Source organism: Typopeltis vanoorti, chromosome 22, assembly GCF_054136105.1.
Source record: "Typopeltis vanoorti isolate ZY-2024b chromosome 22, IOZ_Tvanoo_1.0, whole genome shotgun sequence".
NCBI classification, from domain to species: Eukaryota; Metazoa; Arthropoda; class Arachnida; order Uropygi; family Thelyphonidae; genus Typopeltis; species Typopeltis vanoorti.
This window is the reverse complement of record NC_143570.1, coordinates 76,716,125-76,735,537: the sequence shown is the minus strand read 5'-3', so window position 1 is coordinate 76,735,537 and position 19,413 is coordinate 76,716,125. Positions and strand designations below refer to the sequence as shown.

The 19,413-nt window shown below is 34.7% G+C and overlaps 1 protein-coding gene across 3 annotated transcripts in view; it reads left to right on the top strand.

Moving 5' to 3' along the window:
• LOC150094493 (uncharacterized) overlaps window positions 1–19,413 on the top strand; it is a 258,879-nt gene that overhangs the window by 204,513 nt on the left and 34,953 nt on the right. For 2 of the 3 annotated variants that reach the window (XM_090411985.1, XM_090411987.1), the window contains one exon: window positions 8,234–8,440. In XM_090411985.1, the coding sequence (XP_090268111.1) occupies window positions 8,234–8,440 (207 nt within the window). Of the gene's footprint in view, window positions 1–7,876; window positions 7,976–8,233; window positions 8,441–19,413 lie in introns of those variants that run through there. The other variant, XM_090411986.1, reaches the window with a different exon arrangement.

Genomic DNA, 19,413 nt, shown 5'->3' with positions numbered 1-19,413 from the left:
AACAAGGGAAAGACACATTTTCTGAAATAGTCTTGAAAGCAGGACTGGTTTAACGACAAAAATTACTTCACACTTCAATGTACTGGCATGACCAAATAGCTTATCAGAAGACACTGTGGTGAAGCTGTCTGAATGGGTAGAAAAATCAGAACTCCATGATGGACTCAGTAATTAAAAAAGTAGTCTTGGAAAAGAAGGAAAAAAAACATATCAAAAGTTCATAGCAAGGAAGTCACCATTTGCTCTGGGAACATAGAGAAAAATGTATGAAAGGAGAATATTCTATAATCTTACCCACTTATTGGAAAGACTGGTAAGAATATGGAATATAAATATCAAACAGTGGCAAAATGTTCTGGAGGCTATTGAAAAGCTTAGAAATGGAGGAAAAAAGCACTGTAAAAGGAATTAGAAGTGTTAAAGATGACTTGAAAACAGAAGATAAAGATATTCTAGATGTTTGGAGTAATTATTTTGAAAGACTGTTAAATGAAACAAGAAGCGGCAAGAATGATAGTAGAAAATATTCAATATGATTGCAGTCAGGAGTACCTCTCAATACTTGAGGTAGAAAAAACAATCAAAAATGTGGGAAGGCTGCTGCAGTATGATATTCAATCAAAAATGAAGAAGTTTGGCAATGTAAAATTCATCTATAAAAAGAAAATAAAACTGAATGTACCCTACTGAGTTTTCCAGGAAAGATTTATGTAAGCACACTTGAAAAGAGGCCAAGAAAATTGTTGAAAAAAAAAAAAAAAAACTTGGAAAAGAACAAGTTGGGTACAGGCCAAATAGAGATTGCCAGGCTCATTACAAGGTTTAATGGAATGATTGCAGCACAGAGGAACAATAAAATATAATAAAATTTTATATTGTAAAATTTTATAAATAAAATAAAAGTTTTAAATAAGTGATATCATAATAATGATATCACGATAAACTTTGATGTCAGCTCTGTATTTACAAATATTTCCCTTTCTGACATTTTATCTTTACTGAAAAATATCCCCCAATCCATTTGATCTTTACCACACCAGAGATACTGATAGGTCGGCAGTTAGACCACCCTTGTACAACGGAACTATCATACATTCTTTCCATTCCTGAGCTGAGACTCATGTTATACAAACATATGAAAGGCATAGCCAATTCAGCTGAACATTCCATTAGCAAAGGGCTTATATTCCATCTGTCCCCATAGACAAATTCTTATCCATGTTATGCAGCAGCTCTTCAACCTTATTTTCATAAACCTTTAACTCTTCATCCAATCTAGCAGTAGCACTATGCACCATGTTGCATACACCTAGTTGATATATCTTTGCAAAGTGAGCACTCATTAACTGAACAATCTCATTAGATTCCAACACTCAAGTACCATCTGCATTCAATAAAGTTCTTCTTACACATTCATTATTTCTGTTGCTTGCAGCGTAACGATAAATTTTTTTTGGATTGCCTTTAGCTTGCATAGTCAATTTCGTTTCATATTCCAATTTAGCTTTCCTCAGTACTCGTTACTTTTCTGGTATGAGCTTTATATATTTCATAACCTCTCTCACTCTTATTCTCACGATATTCTTTTCACATAATCTTCTTCTTGTGGCTGTCTTGCTTAATAAGGTTGCACATCCATTTCATTCCCAGCCTATTTATTCTTTGAACGCAAGGATACCACCTCATTTAAGCAATTATTCAAAGATTCCCATCCACTGCTGACATTTTTTCCATTCAGTAACTGATACCATGGGACCAAAGATAGTATTCTCCTAAGTTGATCATAATTTCAGCTTTGTAGTTCAGCATGTAACCTGTTTTAATCAGAGCATCAATACAATTAGATACTTCCCAAGAAAGTAGAGCATGATCACTGTTACCATTTGGTGGTAAAAAAGCAATATTCTTGACAGAGTCCTCTTCTGATGCTATGAGCAAATCCAACTCTTTGACCTCAAGTTCCTTCTTTCACATGCTGCTTGAGAAAGTCATCTTGCAACAATTCAGTGAATCCCTCTTCTTTCTTATCATGAGAGTTCTCTTCTATCCAATCAATATTTGGAAAATTAAAGTCACCCATAATGATCATTCGTTTGATACCCATAAGGCTAAATTGGCAATGCATTTCTTTGTACCCTGCAACTGAGTTGCTAGGGCTGTACCAACACCTCCCACCATATATTTCATTCTGTTAACCTCCACTTCACATTAGATAGACTCAAACCCACCCCTACGTGGGACATTGTTACCATCATTATTTTCCTCTGTTTCTATCCTAACTGGACTTAAGTCATATGATATCATTAGTATCACTCCTCCTCCTCTCCTATTTCTTCTGTCATTCCTAAAAATAGTATACCCATTGATCCCACTTACTATATCTGATTCTGATAGCCCAGGTTTCACTAATGCTAACAATCTTAGGGCACATCGTATTCAATTAAGCAACAAACTCAACCCCTTTGTTTCTAATGCTCCTGGTATTTGTGTAGACATAATAAATTACCACCTAGCCTATTCTTATAATTAGATATGCAATCTATTTGGTCTTGTTCTAGAATTTTCTCTTTTCCCTCCCCAGACATAAAAACTTAAAAACTTTTAAGACATACTTAAAAGGTCCGAATCCGAAGCACATTTTTCCACCCCTTCGCCACATACATAATCATGTTAGAAGACATTCATATCTTTATAACGTTTGTACACACATTTTTCCTTCTTTCCTTGATGATCTAGTTTCCTGGACTCTTGCATTAAGTCTTATTCCAAGAAGTAATTTCTCAAGACTTCTCATCCCAAATGAATTCAATTGCAGGCCTCCCTTCTTATACAAGTATTTTCTGCCATCAAACACACACACCCCACACATCTAAAAACTTGCATCCATATCTTCTACACAATCTGTGCATGAAATCATTTTCATATCTTCATATTGGACCTTTCGTATCTTCTCTCATACTGTATTTGTTACTTAAATTTTTAGTACCTACCAGAACTACCTTTTTTTTTTTTTTTTTTTTTTTTTCAATTATGTTTGTCATATTTTAAATTTTCACACCTGGGAAACTGGAAGTGGTGACGCCCTTGGCAAGTGCAAATTTTAAAATTGAGTCGTCATACCATATCATCTCTTTTTTCTTAGATTTCAACTGACTTACCTTGTTGTTATTAATACTTTGATTACCTAGTTCAGTACTTTCCTTCCTTTTCGTGTTCTGATCCTTTTTCTTATCCTGTGTAAGTTTAGTCAAACTTTTTTCCACCTTTTCCAATTCCCTGGTTGGTTGATTGGCCTTATCTAATTGCCAGACTGGTTGGCCGAGTGGACAGCTTATCTGCTCTCCAGCCAAAAGCTGCAGGTTCAAATCCCGTCGTAGGCATGGATGTCTGTTGAAATACCAGTGGTGGTTGGCGGTAGATGCCGTTGGTGTAGTTGCATTCAGTTGGTGATTGAATTGTGGAAACGGAGTTATAGAGCAGGTGCCCTCCCTCAATGAGTCCTTGCACTCCCTGGATGTGTCCAATAATAAAAAAAAATATACATGGTGGCTATAAAATAACTTTCCGTCTTTTGAGGTATCTCTAGCTAAAATCAATAAACGAAATGAGACCAAATTCTATATTGAGTCTTTTGAAGGCTTGAGGAGATGATTTCCGTGAAAAAAAAGATTTAGTACCAAAAGTCGCCGACAGGGGAAATTTTGGTGCTGGTGGAGCCAAAAACAAGCGTATAATTACATTAAAGGCAGATAAAATGGAATGATAACTTAAGTATAAAGAGCTAATAAGCTTCATTTCGGCAATGAAAACATTACTTAAATTAAGGGGATATTAAATCCCACATAGTTTTAAAACCGAATAAGAAACTCTTAAGATTCTTAAGAACCGAATAAGATTCCGATCTTTGAGTTTCTTATTCGGTTTTTAAACTATGTGGGATTTAATATCCCCTTAATTTAAGTAATGTTTTCATTGCCGAAATGAAGCTTATTAGCTCTTTATACTTAAGTAACTTAATGGTTGCACCTGTTTGGAAAACTCGTTCGCAGAGTACATAAGTTCTTTTCGCTATACACTTTGGTATTAGGTCTAGCTACTCACTGATGAAGCCTCAAAAAAGGCTGAAACCGGTCTGGGTAGTGACCTCCCTCCATAATGTAATAACAGCATACATTTCCTAGGAAATGTGTTTTTACATTATGGAAAATACCTAAGAATAGCGATCTGAACTTTCCCCCACCTTTACAACGAGTTGCCCCGGTATTGTACTACGTACTAGGATCACTTGCATTGGCTAACGCTAGTGTCGCTGATACTTTATAGTTTACTATATTCGGCAAGAAACTCTCTGATTCTGATCTTTGAGTTTCTTATTCGGTTTTAAAACTATGTGGGATTTAATATCCCCTTAATTTAAGTAATGGAATGATAACATTTCGACGGTGTAAGCGACAGCCGCGTCACTCATTCCAGCTGGATATGTGGCGCATTACAATGATAATAATAAGAATAATAATTAAACTAAAACAACAACTTGCGAGAGACACAGGAATTAATGTACTGATTGAACTCACAGGAAAATGTTTTATTCATCAGAATCAGGGTCCCCTGGACCACATACATGATTTTCAATGTGCTGACCTTTCTTGTGTACAACAAATTGAATCCAGTGTGTGACATGCTCTACAGCTGAGCGTAAGGAGTCGGATTGGATGTTCATAACAGCCCATTTTATGTTCTCTTTCAAGACATGCAAGTTGGGAACACCACCAACATACACAATGGATTTCAAATACCCCCACAGCCAAAAGTCACATGGAGTGATGTCTGGGGATCGAGGCGGTCATGTTGTCAGAAAGAACCGACTGATAACCCTCTCATTACTGAAATGCTGGTGTAAAAGGCGCTGCTGAACATTCAATGTGTGGCCTTGCTCCATCCTGCATAAAAATTATGGAGTTCAAACATTATCTTTGCTGCAATGCAGGAATGACAAAAATTTTCCAGCATTCATTGATAAATCTCTCCAGTAATAGAGCAGGTTACAGGACCTGTAGGTATAATACACTCAAAAAAGTATGGTCCTATTATGAAATCGGCTGTGAAGCCACACCACACGGTTACTTTTGGAGAATGCAGTGGTACTTGCTAGATCGCTTGGGGATGTTCAGCTGCCCAAATTTTGCAGTTGTGAGTGTTGACCGATCCATTCAGATAAAAATGAGCCTCATCACCCCACAGTATTCTCCAAGGCCAGTTATTGTTGACCTCCATTCGAGCAAGAAAAGTTAGCACGAAGGTCATGCGCTTATCATAATCTGAAGTAGTTAGTCTTGCACACGACTGACTTTATATGGATAGAAGTGAAGCATTTTCTGTAAGATTTTCCAGACTGTACCATAAGCCATATCAAGTTTGTGAGCTATGGCACGAGCGCTTGGACCAGTACTGGTCCCTGTGTCATTGAACACTGCAGTGGCAACATCTGTTACTGTCTCTTCTTGCACTGCTTTTCATCCTCTGCCAGGTCTAACTCCTAGTGATCCAGTTTCTTCAAACTTCTTAATCATAGCTCTCAGTGCTACAGCTGACATAGGACTTGTACACAGGTTATGAAGTCTTCTAAATTCCTGAAGGGCTGTTACGGCATTGCACTGTTTAAGGTAAAACAATGTAACAAATAAAGCACGCTGAGGCAAGGTAGGACGCATATTGAGCACAATTCGTCAATCATTTGAATAACTGCTTGAACTTTCCCAATCCCTTTTTTAAGTGGAATTGGTGGCGCTGCTGTCAATACGTAGAGTAAAATTTGCATAATCCTTTTTACCTGCGTTTACTGCAAATATTTGACTGTTTTCGGCTCTGCCAGCACCAAAATTTTCCCTACTGGTAACTGTTATTACTAAATCTTTTTTTTTGCAGAATTCATCTCCCCATGCCTTCAAAAGTCTCAATATGAAATTTGGGATTTAGCCAACCAAATTGTATCTTATTGGCTTAAATCACAATATAAAATGATGGTTCTATTTTTTATTGATTTTATATATTTGTATATATATTTTTTTAATGAGGTCTGGAAATCCTGCTCTAGAAACCAAACGTGGAACTTTTTTCAAGCGACTTCAGACCTCCAATAACTCCATTAACACACTCCAGGGTTGTGGTCTCACACCGGGGAAAGAAATCCATTCCCCACCTAAAGATATTTGGAAATATCCATTCCCACTTTGGGGTTCGAACATACAGGCTGTTGGTTGGGAGAGTGAATTTGCTAATCACTTGGCCAACCAAACCTGCTTCTCCTTTTCTTCTGTCTGTCTCTGTAATCTGAAATAACCTTTTCGCATAAATGTTTCTTACAAGCCAACCTCCAGCTTTTCAAGAAAAATGTCTAGCTGCTGCTTATTTTCTAACTCTGACTTGCACCTGTGCCTAGCACCAATGTTCTATAGGTTTGGTTACCTGTTGTGTGTGTCAAATTAATTTTAAAAAATCCAATTAGTTAATTAAGGCATTCGGAATATATTTATCTTCACATTTTATATCACCCCAACAAAATGGTTTCCTGATATCATTCACATGATAGAGATGTAAATCTATTTAGTGTATTGATATATCTGTTTCGAATGAATTCAGTTATTTATGCTGCATTTTTTTTCCTTGGCCAGTGGTTACAACCTTTTGAAATACATAAAATACCACCTTCCATCCTCCATCTCTCTCTCACACATGTGCACATGCACACACACACACACACACGTGTGTGCGCGCCAGCCTATTTTTGACTGATAAGAAGAAATGCTAATATCTTCTTATCAGTCAAAATCATTACTTGCAGATAAGAAATATATGCACCACCATTATTGTTAGTGGATGTATTTCTACTAACATTCTTTCTATCTGACAGGCTTTGCTTTTGATATAATACATAAAATACTACATTCTCTTTCTCTCTCTCTCTCCCCCTCCCCCAGCCTATTTTTGACTGATAAGAAGAACTGCTAATATCTGCTTTGAAGATAAGAAATATATACACCACCATTATTGGTAGTGAATGTATTTCTACTAACATTCTTTCTATCATATATGACAAGCTTTGATTTTGATTTCAAAGTACGTTGGGAAAAGAAATCCTATAGAGAGGATTTACAAATCCAAAAGACTGTTTTCAGAATCTCAAAAAGGAGATTTTGTGATTCTGAAATTTTTGATTTTTAGCAACCTGCAATCTAACAGCCAAGTTCTTTATCTTTAGTCCTAGAAAGCACTTGCTAGTATTTTAGCCATTGTTTTTTCCATTATGACTCGAGTATTTCTGACTAGTACTTTTAAGGCTGTGAGTACACAAACTATTATGTGCATTAATAGTTTGTGTTCTTAATCTGGTTTTATTGAAAACTCATTTCTGAGAATGAATATGGCTGAGCCACCTTCATTTGTAAAGTTCTTAGAAAGGTACTTCACAGTTGTGAAAATTTGTGTGCGAATGCTACAAGTTTTTCACGGCTGTGCCGTTACAGGTCGTTTGTATTCTTAGAATGTTGCTTTGCATCTGGCTTAATATTAATAAATTTAATGAATTCATAGCTTATTTTATCCCATATGGTGTTCTCAGTTAAAACCATTAAAAATAACAATAATTGTGTGAATGAAATGTGTAATAATAACTTAATTAGAATAATCTTCATACATTTGGGATGAAACATAGAAATCTCTTTAAATTATAAATATTATCATTAGTTTTCACTTTATTATGAAGATTAAAGCTTGAGCTTTGTGCTGAAGAGATTTAATTGTTCTAATGATGATTATTTTAACTTTTAATGACTACCATTTCTTTTTAAATTTATTAAATAAATTTCAACTTTTATAGGCTTGCTGACTGGTGAAAATAGGTTTGAATTTTCGAAAGCCCTTGAATTACTTGCAAAAAGTGAAACTGGGATTGGATTCATAATACCTTAATTCAAGACCTATTGTGGCCTCTTCTTCATAATTGGAAAACTAAATCATTTAACACTAATGAAAGCAGTCCAGTAATTTCAGATGGTGGTGGGGATGAAACACAGAAATCTCTTTAAATTATAAATATTATCATTAGTTTTCACTTTATTATGAAGATTAAAGCTTGAGCTTTGTGCTGAAGAGATTTAATTGTTCTAATGATGATTATTTTAACTTTTAATGACTACCTTTTTTTAATTTATTAAATAAATTTCAACTTTTATAGGCTTGCTGACTGGTGAAAATAGGTTCGAATTTTCGAAAGCCCTTGAATTACTTGCAAAAAGTGAAAACTGGGATTGGATTCATAATACCTTAATTCAAGATCTATTGTGGCCTCTTCTTCATAATTGGAAAACTAAATCATTTAACACTAATGAAAGCAGTCCAGTAATTTCAGATGGTGGTGCTGTATCATTGGTTAAACTTATTGGTAAGTTTGTATTGTATATTAAGCATGAATTAAATATGATTATCACTTGCACATAATTCGCTTTTTTTTATATATGGTAGACAAAATATTTTCTGCTATCTCACTTGTACTATAAACTGGCCTACTCTGTCACTGGTCACACTGATGATGCAGATTTTGATTATCAATATCCCACAATGTGCAAAATATCTTTTACTTTCTCTCCCACTCTTATAAAGATGCAGATTTTTTCATACTTAGCACATTTATATGTTGCAGGTAAAAATGTTTGGTTTCGAGCTTTTGTAAATTTCTGGGTTTCACACATGTACTAATGATCAATACTTGCATATGCAACAGTGTATGATTTACTTTATAAAGCCATTGTCATGTTTTCATATGCACTTGAATCCTTAATCTCACCATATTATAATGTAGTAGTAATACACATCTGCAGAAAAGTAGAATTACAAAGTGGGCTCTAGATATTCTTGAGATAGACATGATATATTGAGATAGAAAAGCTGACCCTTGGAAGACTGAAACACTGATGGAACTAGTATTTGGGCATCCTCCACACCTGTTCCATTGTAGATACATGAATATGGGTGAGATCTGATTAGTTTCAACCAAATTCTCTGCCTACACCTTCATATTGATGGGTCTGTTAGTAAGATATATGGCTTTCAGCCAGCAGACATAAAATCATTAAACTGGAACAAACTATATAGGGCTGCTATCTAGATAGCAAACTGTCTACTCAGAGATTGGGAGTGGATGTCCATATCATTAAAAGCAAGGGCCAAACTTTTGCTGTGCTAGACCACTATTTGGCAAAATAGTTTCATCACCCAGTATAATACTTTGTTTATTGGAGATAACCTAAAACCATATTTACAGTTCTGAGCAAAATCCTAGTTTACTTTTCCATCATTCCAACATAAGTGATGCTTCCAAAGTTATGTTGGCTATCTTGAAGAAAAACAGCATTTATTCTTTTCAAAGGTATCGTTTTGAAAGGATTGTTCAGCACACTGGCCACTAGAAGTTTTAGGCTAGCTTAATTAATCCTGCTACTATTCTGCTAGATGTACATACCTTGAGAGAGAGACTACAAGTGGTGTATAGAGGGAATTTGAACATTTTATTTCAAGACCACAATTTGGATAGGAGTTAGGTGAAATTCTTTATATCTTTCAACCATGAATAGCCAGACAAAGAGAAACAAGTAAATATCCCAAAACCTTCCTTGTCTGCTTTACAGATATGCTTGATTGATATTCATTTTCAGTCTGTCAGACCATGTCTACTTTTCCCCAAAAGAAACTCAGCTTTCATCTTCTTCACTCACTACTCATCTCAGTTTTCCTAGTTACATACTGTTTCACTCTTTTTATTTGAAGATAGTATGTGTACAAATATTGACTGTGAGATATCCCTTGTCATAGAGTAACTAACTTAAAATTCCTCTTTTTATTTTCTTTTTGATCTTTTTCTGATGTCCTTGCCTTCAGTTCTGCCTGTTCTATCATTTTTTGTTATCTTTATCATCCTCTTCCTCCTCCTAATACCACCAACCATTCTGAAACTTTGGATGATTTCCTTTCTTTACATATTTTCTCCAGCCCAAGTTCCTAATAGTTAGGTAACCATACTTGTCGATTAAAATGTTCAAATTCCAGTTGGCTTCCTTTTTCAACTGCACTGGGCATTTTCTATATTGCAAGTGTTCTCACTAGTGATAATAGATGCCTTATCATCTTATCAAATAATCCTAACAACTTTCCATAAACTCTTGATCTCTTTCTCATCAGGGATCTTTCTATCTGCACTTTGGATGTTGTCTGATCCTAATTGCTTCAGATCATAACCAATTTTTGTTTTTACTTTATTCTTTCAGAACAACATTCACAAAACCATTCCCATCTTCATTGCTTCATTATTATAAGAATATCAAATGAGTTGATACTAGTGATTTCCATGCTTTATTTTTTGAGTTGAATTATTATTTTCTTGGTTGAAAGCAATATTCCAAGCAAGTTCTTCTGACCAAACATTTTTACCAAATACATCACTAAAACATTTTTGTAGGAAGCATTTGCTCCTTATTCCACTTTTAATTCTCATTCCTTATCTAAGCCTTAGTTTTCTAAGAAGTGTACCAAGCTTTTCGGCAGAAGAATGAAGCATTTAGCAATCAGGTTTCATCAAAATCTCCATTTTCTCTTATTTTTTGTACTTAAGCTTGAAATTGTTTCAAGAAATTATTAGGAAATCCAGAATTGATTATGAACATCCAAAAAAGCAAGAAACTTGTATTGTGTTCAGATGGTGCACATAAGTCATTCTTGGCAGATATGCTTTCTACTTTCTTTCCCAGCTCCTAGTTGTAGCTCTTATCCTACTCTTCTTGCACCTCTTAATAACATCAGTATATAAAATAATGCTCCAACCAAGAGTTCTGAGGAATATTAATTGATTGAACAGATGGTATCAATAGTAGAATGTTAATTATTAAAATTTTATTATTATATTAAAAATAAAGATATTAAAAAATATTTGGCATTATTAAGATTTGAGAGTGTGTAATCATAGGGAATCTGATGAGAGTATGGTCACTAAAATCAAATGACAAATGAAAGATTAACAAAAATGGTAGAACAAAGACTCAGAGGAAGATCAAGAAATAAGTGGATTGATGCAGTTAGGAAAAGAAAATACAAGAGCTCATAATAGACGAGCTCTATTAAAGCTGTTCATCAGAAGCATCATCAGTTTAATCTGTACCCTCAAGGGGATGTATAGGTCACTATGACAGCACTATATGATCAAGTTTATATTCTTATTAATCTCCTATCAACAATTTTCTTCCTAATTAGTTTATTACTTTCAGCACTTTTTTATTACTTTCAGAAATGTTAGATATTGTCATATCTAACATTTCTGTCTTCAAAGGCACTTTTCACTGAACTAATCCAAATAGGTCTTGGTCTCCTCAGGGTCTTTTCCTCAACCTTTTCTCTCCCATTCTGTTTAAGTGACCATACCACCTTAGATTAGCTCTGCTCACACACCTTTGAATGCTAACAATATTAAATTCCCTCCTAATATCTTCATTTCAGATATGATTCTGCTGCTGATGTCATCTCTTCAGGGATCTTAATTTTTCTCAGAACTCTTATATCTGTGGTCTCTTATCTTTAATCAAGTGTATTATTTCTTACTCAACTCTCAGATCAATAAGTTAACACTAGTTTGAACGATGTTTTGTACACTGCTAGTTTAGTGTTTTGGCTAATTCCTGTCATATTCTATATGAAGGTGGTCTGAAATGTTCTCGACCATACATGGCAACACTCTCAGCAAGAGATTTTTCTTTTTTTAAGTTGGTACATCTGTCATAAGCATCCATATGAAATTGCAAATCATTCCATCAAGTAGTTTGTTTTATACAGCTGTCTGAAGCAAAAGAGTTGTCTGTATTCCTTGAAATGTATAAAATTGAGTATTGTGCGTTATAAAATTCTTTGTAAAAGAAGGTTTAATGGCAAAAGAAATTCATTCGAAGTTCATAAAAGTTTATGGGCAATCTTCTCCTTTGTTTTTGGCAATTAAGAAATGGGCTGCCGAGTTTAAACATGGCCGTACCGACGATGATCCACGTGAAGGACGTCCAAAAAGAGTAACAACACCAGAAATCGTTGAATCAAGTGCACGATATGGTATTGGATGACTGACGAGTGGGTGAATTTGCAGACTCTGTAGGGATTTCAAAAAAACGTGTAGGATATATTTTGCATGAAGAATTGCATATGAAAAAGCTTTCTGCAAGATGGGTGCCATGCTTGCTCACAGCAGATCAAAAACGCACTCGCATGAAAATCTCTGAACAGTACTTGGAGCATTTTAACAAGAATAAAACTGATTTTGCGTGTCGATTTATTACTATGGATGGGACTCGGATTCACCATTACACAGCAGAACAAACAGCGGTCAAAACGGTGGACAGATGCCAGTTGTTCAGTGCCAAAGAAGGCACAGTCAGTTCCATCAGCAGGAAAGGTCATGACATCAGTGTTTTGGTATGCTAAAGGCATTTTGTTTATTAATTATCTTGAAAAGGATAAAACAATAACCAGGGAATTTTATTCCTGTCTTTTAACCAGACTAGACGAAAAAATTCTTGAGGAAAGACCAGGTTTGCAGAAGGGGAAAAAATCATCTTTCATCAGGACAATGCACCTGTCCACAAAAGTGTTTTGGCAATGGAAAAATGAAGGAATCTGCATCATGAATTGTTGGAACATCACCTTGTTCCCCTTGGCTCCCTCTGACTTCTATCTCTTCCCCAAACTCTTCCTTGCTGGTCAGTGTTTTTCTTCGAATCAAGAGGTGATTGCAGCTGTAGAGGGATATTTTACAGATCTTACTGAGAACCACTACAGGAATGGGATAATGGCGTTGGAGCATCGCTGGAATTAATGTATTAGTCTTAATGGAGATTATGTTAAAAAATAAAAATAATTTTGAAATTATAAATTCCTTTTTTCATTGTTAGGCCAAGAACTTTTCACACCACCTTTGTATGAATATATTTAGGTGACTTGTAACATATAAGTTTTGCTAATTCTGTTGCCTCTTTCCATATTTAATTTTCAATCTTCACTAAAAACTGTGCCTAACAGAAATATTTAGCAGCAGAAATATTTTACTTCTTCTGTAGGTTCTCCACTGAAAATTCAGTTGAAGTTTTGTGTTCCTTCTTGTTTTAATAGTTGTGGTCTTTTCATTGGTGATTTTCTTGACAAATTTGTTACAGATGTTATTCAGTTTAGATAGAGAATTCTGGAGAACCTCACTGGCTATGCTTAGGAGTACAACATCATTTGCATAAAACAAACAGCTAAGTTTGCTGTTTCTGATTTTAATATCAGATTTAATGCCACTTTCTTTCATAATTTGATCCATATAGATGATGATGATTAACAGTGGAGATAACGTACATCCTTGTCCTGATTTTACATCAAACCATCTTCCTGTATTTCCTTCAATCCTTAACTGCTGACTTACAACTTAAATATAAACTATGTATTTGCTCTGTATAATGTTTGATTTACTCCATTTAATTGTAGTGTTTTGAAAATCTTTTCTCCAAGCACTTTGTCATATGCCCCTTCCAGATCTACAGAACTTAAGTACAGATCCTTGTTGTATTATTACAATTTCTCAATTACTTATGTCATCTGCTTTCTCTAATGATTTGAAAAATTCCTTTTTTTCTTTAAATCTTCTGTTGGGGAACCATAGGCACAAATAAGTTTCATTATCCATTTCCCAACTTCCAATCAAGAAGTTTATCTTTATGCTTGGTGTTGAATGCTATTGCTTCTCCTTCCTTTCCTTGATCATTATTGCCTGAATATAACATCCTATACTTATTATTTAGTAAGATGTCACCTGTTTTTGTCTTCTTTTTCTCAGTAATGCCAATTATGTGCACATGGTACTTTTCCACTTCTGCAAGTTCGATTTCCTTTCCATTAATCCTCCTTATGTTGATAGTTCCTATCTTTAGTTCTGATGTTTGTTTTGTTCTACTTCTAGATGTTGATGTTGGAGTTTGTTCCAGTAGTTGACTTTTCATTGTTCTCCCTAGTTCTCTGATGTAAACAGCCAGTTTTAACTTTGCTTGTTTAACATATTATGGTACAACATCTGTTCATCATATGTGATCTGAATATTTGATATGTTCATCAGAAACTAGTCATAAAATATTAATTGTACCAGACTGTCATAATATCTCATACACCTCCTTGAGATGTATACATTGTAGAATGGTAACAGTAATATCTTTCTTGCAGTGCTATCTGCAAAAAAGTTAATTTTATTGCTTCTTACATCCCCCCCCCTTCAGCTCTCGGGTTGATAATCTCAATAAATGACCTCTTACCATTTGACACAAAAAAAATTTAATGTCCCCTTTTGATTTTTCACCAAAAGGAGATCAGAAGAATCTTTTTCAATTTGAATACCAAAATTCTCATTGTTCTAATAACTATTCTGGTTTGTAATGCTTCATTAGTTGACTTCTGTTTTGTTTCACTTTTCTTATTTTATGCTTTACTCCATTGGTATTTATTCTAAAGTTTGGAAATTAGCCTATGTTGAGCTAAGTCCCGAGACTGGCACCATATCTTTCCTACGTAATTATTGTCCTATTGCTCATATTACAGTTCTTTATAAAGTAATGGATTGCTGTCCATTAACAACTCTACTACCTGAAACCTCTCAACTAATAATCATCAGTAAGGATTTTGCCATTGTTAATTGGGATCTTGGTTATATTACCTGCTTTAGACAGAAGTCTTGGAAAAGTTGGGAGAAACTCTAGTGGTTGCTTATGGTATGCTTCTGACTACTGCAGCTGTGTTGACAGCCTTCTCTATTGCTGTGCATTATGTATGATGGTATATTATATGCAATGTGAAGACGGATGGATGAATCTTATCCTTGTACTCTGTAACTAATTCTAGATACAACTGTGCGTTTTTACACTCATTGTCTTGTTTCTGTGTAACAATGACCTTCTTCAGTTATTTTTTTTTTAATTTTTTAATGTGTTTTTTGTGCAGCTCCCGCCCATAAAAGATTTATGTAAAACTATAGTACATTTATACCATGGATGTGCTAAGAATTTTTTTTCTGTTTTTTTATTAATTTTATATATATATATATATATATATATAGTTTGTATTTTTTACATAGTCCAAAAACCCTACTCTAGAGACCAAACATGAAACCTTTGCAAGCCATTTCAAACCATTAATTAAGAAGAATGATGGTAATCTCACACCAGGCAGTAAACTTCATTTTGCACCTAATGACAATCACAAATATCTATCTATGGCCATGGTGGGATTCCAACCAGCAGCCTATTGGTTAGAGAACTGATATGCTAAGCATTCAGTGATCCATTCCACAGTAGATATACTAACCACTCCAAATCCTTTCCGTAGTTTTTCCAATATCACTATATTACATTTGCCTTTCTCTGAGAAATTGGCAACACACACACTACTAAACTTCTAGAATGCTCACTCCTACTCCTGTAATTGCAAATAACTCCAAACCATGCTTCAGTAGAGATATTGGGTAGTCATGTTTACTTGAGTGCTTACAAAACTCAGTCCTGTCTTATGGCCTGTAGAATATCTCTAAGGAGCAGAAAGTAGTCCATTATAGTACAACATTCAGTGTTGTAATTTAGTGAAAAATGCATCCCCCCCACTCCAAACTCTCATTATTGATTATCCAAGAAAATATTGGTAGTCACCTGGATAAGTATAACTTGGCTTTATCCTGCAACAGGCTTTAATGGACTGCTTAGAATCATTTTCTCTCTCTCGCTCAGTAATGTATTTAAAGAGTACATCTTTAAATACATTACACCTCCCCTTGCATTTTTATTGTAATACACAGTTGTAGTATTTTAAGCCTAGAATAAATAAGAACTGCACCTAGGTCTCTTTGTCATCATTTGCTGTATTACAGCCACGACATAGGCTAACATTGCACACTATTGCTTTAATTAAAGCGCGCAGGGGGGGGTAATAAACGCCAACTGATATTTTATAGCTAAGTGGGCTAATGATATGACAAAAAAAACTAATAAACAGTGAAATTGGTTGGACTGTACCAGTGGCGGCTTTTGGCTTGAAATCGTGGGGGGTGCTGCAACTTTCAAAATATACATACACACTCTAAGCACAGTGTATACGTGTTTGGATAAAATATCAAAATTGTGGTTAAAAAAAAAAAAAACTTAAACATGAAAAAATATTGTTTATTATCGATAAAATTATACCGTTTGGTATCAAAATTACTTAAAAATAAAATCCATTATCATAACCCCAATAATGTTCTAAAATAAAAACTATAACAAATGTTACGTCTTTAATTGTAATGTCCAAATATTTAAAGAGACGGAGTAAACATGATAAGCACTACGAACGCTCTACTACTGGCGCAAACTGCATATAAACAACAGTGGAACTGCACGACGGACAGTGCTGCATTAGGCTAATAGCTCTCATCTCACTATGACATGGATATGCTTGTGAGCGTAGCAATATGACACTGTGCTGCTATCATCCTTCGCCCTCCTAAGTGCTACAAGATGGATTTTTATTATTTTTTATACAAAATAAGAGAATTGTATGGGATTGTTGATGATAAAATTAAATATTACAAGCAAATATAAATAAATTAATAAATACATTGATATATCGAGAAAAATTGGGGATGCTGCAGTTGCGCAGTGCCTATGCACGAGCTGCCCCTGGACTATACACTGAACAGTAATGGGAGAAATATAAGAATGAAAAGAACTAGAAGAATATGAAATTTTAAAAATTTATTTGAATTAATGTTTTAACTTCCAAAATGTTTTGAAAGCTTATATGAAATTATGATAATAACTGTTCTTCAGTTTTTTAAATCTATACAACTTTGTACAGTTGTTTCTTTGAACTCTAATAGTGTAATATCATTTTGCTGTGACCAAGACATGAGCTAGCTAATATCTGCATGAATTATGACTCATTATTGTGATTCATCTTTTGAATGTACTTAACATTCTGCCTCCCTGATGAAGTCCACATAATGTTGGTTGAAATATATTGGAGTTTTTAAATAAAATTCTGGATAATTTTTGCTACAAGGCAATGAACAATAGAAAATCTTTTTTTTTTTTTTATATCGATCCCATACACACATGAAGTCAAGAGGAGATGTATAAGCACAACAGTGCTGTGTGGCAGTACAGATGAGGACCAAAATAGAAGTTTATTGATGTTTTTTTGAAGAGCTACAAGTTGTAATTGTTTGGGAATACTTCATGAGGAAGGCTGTTACACTTTCAGTTGAACCAGGGCTTGGAAATCAGATGAGGAATGAATGAGGAAGAATTATCTTGATTGAGAATGAAAATCTTCATGCCAGTGAGAATAATTTCTGTAACTCGTTCATAGCAGGTGTTAAGATCACATGAAGAAATGATAGTCAGGCCAAGAAAAGGAGGAGTAGAAATTCTGGAGGCCATCCTAGTTAGCTCCTTTGTAGTGCCAGAGGATGCAAGTTTGGGAGTGGTTGGTGGAGGAACATTCTATTAGAGAGAAGACTTGTACAAGATTGTGATCTGAGTTGCTGAGAGGTGACCTGTATGGTGTACCTGGAAGGAGAATTGGTCAAAAAAAGAGATCCAGAGTATATGGAGAGTGAAGTGGGTTATTGGGAATTTGAGTAGGTAGGTGTTTGTTTTGTATTAGGTCATTACTTATGGCAAAGACTTCTGCTTCTTGTCCAACTTGGTCCCTGGTGTTGGAATTGTGGATGTTAAAGTTTTCCAGGTAGATAACTTCACTATTTGGATAGCTAGATTGTAGATGGTTGAGTTTCATGGAAAGGAATGTAAAGAGGTCAGAATGGTTACCAGTGTTTGGAGACTGGTAAATGCAACAATGACTGCAACAAATTTCCTTGCCCCATTTAGTAAAAGTGGGACAAGGAAACCTTGAGCCAGAGAATGTCAAAAGCAGAGGATTCTAGATTAGCTATTCTCTGGCAGGCTATGTTGGATTTCACAAAGGCATAGGGCCACCCTTATGCTGAAAAGAATCGTAAAATGAGGTTTGGGCATTGGATATGGACAGCAAGAGATGTAGTTGCAATCTTGGTTTCTTTTAGAAATAAGATGTTTGGTCTGGAAACTGCAAGTGGTGATTAACATCATTTATGTTTGTGTTAATGCCATGGTTGTTAGTAAAGTAGATGTGAAAGTGAGTTTTTAGTGAAGAGATTCTGGCTTGGTTTGTGTTGTGTCTGTTGATGGGCTTGGTTTATAAGGGAGATTGATTTTTGTTGCAGTGTTACTGTCATTGTTTATAGGAGCCTTCATAAAATATGAAGGCTCCTACACACATTAGAATGTTAAAAATAAAAGAACTTTTTAGAGTATAAAAAATTGCAATGTAAAAATAAAAAAGAAATCAGTCTTTTACAGTATTGTTGGAGAAGAACTTAAAATTGGTTCAGAACTAACCGAAAGATAGCATTCTACAAAGGATGAATCAAAATTTTCAACTTGGAAGATACAACTTTCTAGACAGTAAATCAATTTAAATGGCATGCATGCATGCTGTGAATACATACAGATTAGAAAAGAATGTTCCTTTCTTAAAGGTGACCTTGAACTGAGAGGGTGAAAAGCATTAATGTCTGCTTACTTAGTGACAAACTGAAAATGTCAGTTTACATTTGTTTGATCTGGAAGAAATCATATATCTTTTCAAAAAATTTTTTTAAAAATAATAATAATAAATAAACATAAAAATAACGATCTGAATAAAAACAAGGTGTCATTTCCTTGGAAATAAAGTTATTCTGCAGTTCTGCTTATTAGGCACAAACCAGAAGTGACCTTGCAACCAGTTAGTTCATGGATTGGTTCTAGTTGTATACACTAGATTATAGATTGGTTTTGATGATGCAAAGTTGATGTGATCTGTTAGGATTGGAATGGATGGGGTGGGTGGTGGGAATGTCATTTCAAGGTAGGAAAGTGTAAAGTTTTAAATTTTGGGAAGCAAAGAGGGGATGTCTTAGAGAAAGTAGAGGGGTTGAAAGATTTAGGACTGATGGTGAAAGGAGATCTGAAATTTTGGAAACATTTTGCTAAAATTGTGAGAACAGAACAGTTGATTATGGCAATGATATGGAGAATATATCATTGCCATAATTATGATTCCATTGTACACCCTCTGTCCAAAAGGAAACTGAACGTTTTATAGAAAATAAAACACAGGCCAATTATAATTATTCAAATCATTTATTACAATCAATATACTCTCTCTCAGCTTCGATGCAGTGTTTGGCATGGTCAATTAATTTGTTAAATGAGTTTTTTTATATAGGTTTTTGGGATACCTGTTGAGGGT